Raw genomic sequence first — 5339 nt, forward strand, 5'->3', positions numbered from 1 at the left:
TAAAGTTCTCTTTTTCTTCTACAACTGAAATGTTACTGGTATACCCAAGGGATCCATTAAAATAAAAATCTTCAAATACTGTATATTTTTATAATAAATAATCTTATTTCTCTTTTTTTGTTTCAATTTTTTGGAAATAAAATTGAATTCCGTATATCTATCCGGATATTATACGTAGTCTACTAAGTCATAGTATCCGGAGGTATACTGACGTACACTGAGATAAATATGGCTGAATATACAGCTGTGAAAGGGGGTCAGTTTAAAAACTTAAAGGTAACAAAGGGTCATCTGGTCAGAGGAAAAGAAAAGAAAGAAAGACAAAGATGAAATGATGGAGGAATGGATGAAAGAGCCTGGAGCAGTCAGACATGGTACATGTACATATATTTGCTTGCTTGTTTATTTATTTGTTTGTTAGGGAAGTGGCGTAAAATACGTTCAATAGAGGAAATGAAAGATCGTGTTATTTTGGAGATGTACAATGGACAATATCTCATTGCATTGGTGGGTGGAGCTAAATAATTGTTATAATTAAAAATTGTCTAGCATAAAAATATTTCTGTTAATATCCTATTAATATCCTGTTAATATCCTATATATCCTGTTAATATCCTATTAATATCCTGTTAATATCCATGTTTAGGATACTGGATATTTTGCTATTGGTGAATCCAGAAGTGAAGGTAGAAATACATGTATATACATTTTAATATATCAATTATTATTGTTAATAAACAATACAATAATCTTTTATTGTATAACTATTATCTTTATTATAGAGGATGGTCCTGATGAGGCAGAGATTTTTACATTAGTTCAGTTATCAGAGAATAAGATTGCTCTTAAATCAGGTTATGGACGTTATCTTGGTGTTAATAGTGCTGGTGAGGTGATCGGTAAATCTGAAGCAGTGGCTTTACGAGAACAATGGGAGCCGGTATTTGAAGATGTGAGTGTGTGTGTGTGTGTGTGTGATGTGTGATGTGAATTATTATCTTTATTTTCTTGTAGGATAAATTTGCTCTTAGTGGTTGTAATCATAGATTTCTAACAGTTACTAGTGATGATAGAATTATGGCTGTCAGTGAGAAAGCTAAGGAAAGAGAAATAATGACAGTAAGGATTTTAATACTGCAATATTGAGTATCAATAAAATATTATATATGTAATGTATTATATAATATTATATAATATATGTAATATATATTGTTATATGATATATATATATAATATATTAATAGCATTCCATGTAATAATTACTCAATATAATTTAATGGTATTATTTCTTAATATTAGTTACGCACTGATGTCCCATTAATAAAGAAGTTAAAACTGATTTAGAGAAGGAATACAGTAAAGCATCAAAAGATATGGAATCATTTGAAACAGGATTTGTGTAAGTATAACTTTTTTTTTAAACCTGTTTTTTGAAACCTTTGTAATTTATAATTTTATCACAAAATACATGTACTTATTGTCTCTTTTTATATGAATAGGAAAAAATTTCAAAGTTTTAAAGATCATAAGTTGCATGTTTGTGATGAGAGTAGAGATGGTTTATATGACGCAATTGGTGCTGGAAAACTCCATGAAGCATTATTAGACAGGTATATTGAGATCATGTGATTGTCATATGACATGATCACATTTTATAGGAGAGTCAAAATGAAAGCCGATAGATATTGTAAATAAACTATTTCATTTGTCACGACATTTTTTCTTTCTTCAATTAATGTACCTTTTAAAAATATAATTTTTATATAATTTATTAACTCAAGTTTATTTATAATATATCATTGAATATATAATATATAGACTAGTTAATATTAAAGAGCTCTAAATTATTGTAACCTTTTAATATTAAGAACATCATGTTCTGTTGAATGAAACACCTTGTGTCTATATAGTGTCCCCTTAAATGACAAAGTATTATAGTACTACTGATATCCAGTTTAATAACTAACTACTTTACTACAGAGATAGTGGATAAAGCACTTTTGTGTTGATATATTAGATACAAGTAAATAGTGTTATATATTTATGTAGTTATCTGTAATATATAGACAAAGTTGATGAGTTTAATTACACACAATTAAAGAATTAACCCCAAAAATACCAGTGATTAAATACATGTTCACAATTACAATACACTCAAGTCAACACAATACATTATATAATTGCTACATTAATAGTTCTACTAAGAGGTGGACGATAATGACGTTTGTGTTTACGACGTGATTTCCGCTTTTCCTTTTGTATTTCCTCTTTCTCTTCTTCTTCATCATCATCTTCATCATAGTCATCTGGGACACCCAGTACAATATGTCGCCATTTTTGTCGTGGAGGTTTAAGGGGAGGAGTAGGTGAACTTGGAAGAGGATATTTTCGACAATTTGAGGGTATTCTGCTGCAACTGCTTCATAACATACTGAAAGCTCTCCACCACGTACCTAAATGGATATATATATATATATATATAGAATCTAAGTCTGTTGAAGAGTGCTCGATATCGTTTAGACAGAGCGGGTTAGAACAGAATTAAAGGACAAAAGAACAGAGGTCTCGCTATGTTGCTGTTACTCTCCGATTTTTCATGTGTTATGCAATCATCAGACTTGGAGTAATAGCAACATAGCGAGAGCTCTGTTTCTTTTGTCCTTTAATTCTGTTCTATATATATGTATATATATCTTAATAAATACCTGTGCTAAAGTCTGAAGTGACAATATGGTGGACAACCAGTCACAGTCCAGTAACTTTAAATCGCATCCCAAACCAGCAAGAGCTAACATCGAAGGCTAGAGTGTGTGTGTGAGAGAGTGAGAGAGACATCTCCATTAACTTACCCTATATTTCATTAACTTGTGATTACACACAATATGTTGAGCACATTGATAAAGATGAATGAGATGTGTATTAAACATGAGATAAGAAGGGGTAGTTGAAATAAGTGACTTTTAATAGCCAATGAATGAAACTATAAAAAATAAAGAATATCTATTAGTACAATATAATATAGTATATATATAAATACATCTATTATTAATACAATATGATATAGTATATTATTATATATTATATTATGTGTGTGGGGCGGTACTTACTGTTTTAATAAAATCTTGTATTGTTGGGCGTGTCAATTGATATTCCAGTTTTTTGCATTATTATAAGTTCCATTTTTTTGTATGTCCTTTTTAGTACATTCACATCCATACTTATCAACTAGTGTATCCAGTAATGTTATAACAGACTAAATGGATGGATAGATTATTGAATGGATGGATAGATTATTGAATGGATAGATAGATTATTGAATGGATGGATGGATGGTGAGTTCAATGGACAGATGGATCCATACCTCAGTACTCTCTTCAGTTTTGCTGCAATAAAGAAACTAGCGGCAGAAACACAATGAACATAACGATGTCTGACCTAAAATGGACAAACACAATTAAACAATGGATACATAGTAATATAATACATTATTAAATTAAATAGAAAGGAACATAACACCATCTTTATAATACCATACCATATATGGTAATGTCATCATAAACAAACCAGAGATGTCTCAATTTTTTATGTCAGCAGTGAGAACAATAATAGACATTCAAAACTACTTATATCACTTGTACTATAGACAGTATCTCTATGAACTGACATTGTGAGAACCAACCCTAGTTTCATAGTCACAGAGAAAAGGAATATATTATCTGTTAGTTGAGCGATAAACAAATCTAAATAAATGTGTTAATGACTTGAAGTTATTGAAACACAATTAAAAATATTATATACAGTAAGTTACAGATCATGTTATTAGTTTTAAAGTGTTAACTAGTTATCTCAAACACTTCTTATAATATGATTACATCAATGATGAAACAAGTTATATAAATGACTTCATTTAAAATCAAACTAACAGCTTTCCACAACCAGTCTTCATGTGACCAAATATAGATAAAAGTAATGTAATATTATAATAGATTATTACATTTAGAGAATGATGTATGTGTTGTTACTTTCCTTTAAATATATTCAAGCTTTTTATGTATTCAGGTGTGACTTATAAGCACAGTATTAGCATACCATTCATTCTTTAACTATTCTTAGAGATTATTTTAAAAAGACAGTTTATTAGAAATAATAACTGATAATCAATAACATCTAGTGAAATGTTTGATGTTCAGTGAAATTGATATTATAGTTTGGAGTGTTCTACTCTCATAGGAGTATCAATAACATAATATTACTAGTATGTTAATAGTAGGGACAGTATTGCTTGTATTTAAACACAAATCTATAACAATGTTTCTCTCATTGGATACTGAATTAAAACAGTCCTTGTATTTAGTATAATATATATGATTTATCTCAAGTGTATATGATACGATAAAAGATGGAACAGTTCATAAAATGTATACGCAGTTTTACATATCACAGTGTAATACTATACACAGTAGATGTAACATTATATACTACTAAAATATATATTTTAAGAATTATTTTCTCTTACTTTGACTGTAGATAGAAATGTGTCCATAATGATGAACTACGATAGAATACATCATTATTAAACTGAAGGTCTTGAGTTAACATTTGTAACCAACAGACCATACGATCTCTCTCACCAGCTGTAGCAAATTCTGGAGCCTTCTTGCCCCTAGTCATTATACCATAATAATATCACTTTAAGTTAATGAAAGTTTAAAACTTTCTTCCACTTTCTCTATACATTTTCATTCTTCTATTTATCTATCTAACCATACTATTTATTTATCAATACATTCCTCTATTACTGCAATCATTCATTACATAGTTTCATACTACTTACCTCTGCATGCATAATAACTTGGCAATTGCTCTTGGGCTTCTTCTTCAAGTGACATTTGTAAGTGAGCCAATTCTTCGCCATACGAAAGTGAAGGCATTTTCTTCACTCTATCAGGAGGATAAAATGATGTCGGTTTTGTTTTTAGCCATTACTGATCCACTGTTATAAACACTGATCCTAAATACTTTGACACTTCAATAGAAATCTCTCTAGTGGATATAGGAGGCTCTCAAGGTCTCGTTTATATAATGCTTTTGTATTCGTAATATTTTGGTAGAGAAATCGTCTTGAAAGTAAAGAAAACGACAAAAATACAGAGAAATGACAATCTTCCTTTGCAGCTACTCACTGACGAGTATTAATTCTGCAAATATTTTTAATGCAACAAAACGTGGTGGGGTACCACCTGTATTATTGTTGAGAGGCGTTAACCTTTTCTTTGATGACCAAAAACAAACTATTCCCGCCACTTACCACGTCTTCAGTAAGATCTCCATCAGAACAA

At 29.9% G+C, this 5339-nt stretch overlaps 1 protein-coding gene across 1 annotated transcript; it reads left to right on the forward strand.

Moving 5' to 3' along the window:
- The first annotated feature begins 228 nt into the window (after positions 1-228).
- On the forward strand, positions 229-1695 carry LOC121391981 (protein FRG1-like). Its single transcript, XM_041523412.1, has 4 exons — positions 229-256; positions 783-952; positions 1549-1610; positions 1659-1695. Exons 1-4 carry the CDS (start codon positions 229-231, stop codon positions 1693-1695), a joined length of 297 nt encoding a protein of 98 aa, XP_041379346.1.
- The last annotated feature ends 3644 nt before the right edge of the window (positions 1696-5339 follow it).

This window comes from Gigantopelta aegis, unplaced genomic scaffold (genome assembly GCF_016097555.1).
Source record: "Gigantopelta aegis isolate Gae_Host unplaced genomic scaffold, Gae_host_genome ctg3212_pilon_pilon, whole genome shotgun sequence".
Taxonomy (NCBI): Eukaryota; Metazoa; Mollusca; class Gastropoda; order Neomphalida; family Peltospiridae; genus Gigantopelta; species Gigantopelta aegis.

What these genes read in the sequence shown, in the direction of transcription:
- LOC121391981 (XM_041523412.1), top strand. Translation starts at nt 229, where the DNA reads ATGGCTGAATATACAGCTGTGAAAGGGG. An exon ending in ATATACAGCTGTGAAAGGGG is followed by an intron (nt 257 to 782) that starts GTCAGTTTAAAA and finishes TCTTTATTATAG; the next exon opens with AGGATGGTCCTGATGAGGCA. An exon ending in CATGAAGCATTATTAGACAG is followed by an intron (nt 1,611 to 1,658) that starts GTATATTGAGAT and finishes CACATTTTATAG; the next exon opens with GAGAGTCAAAATGAAAGCCG.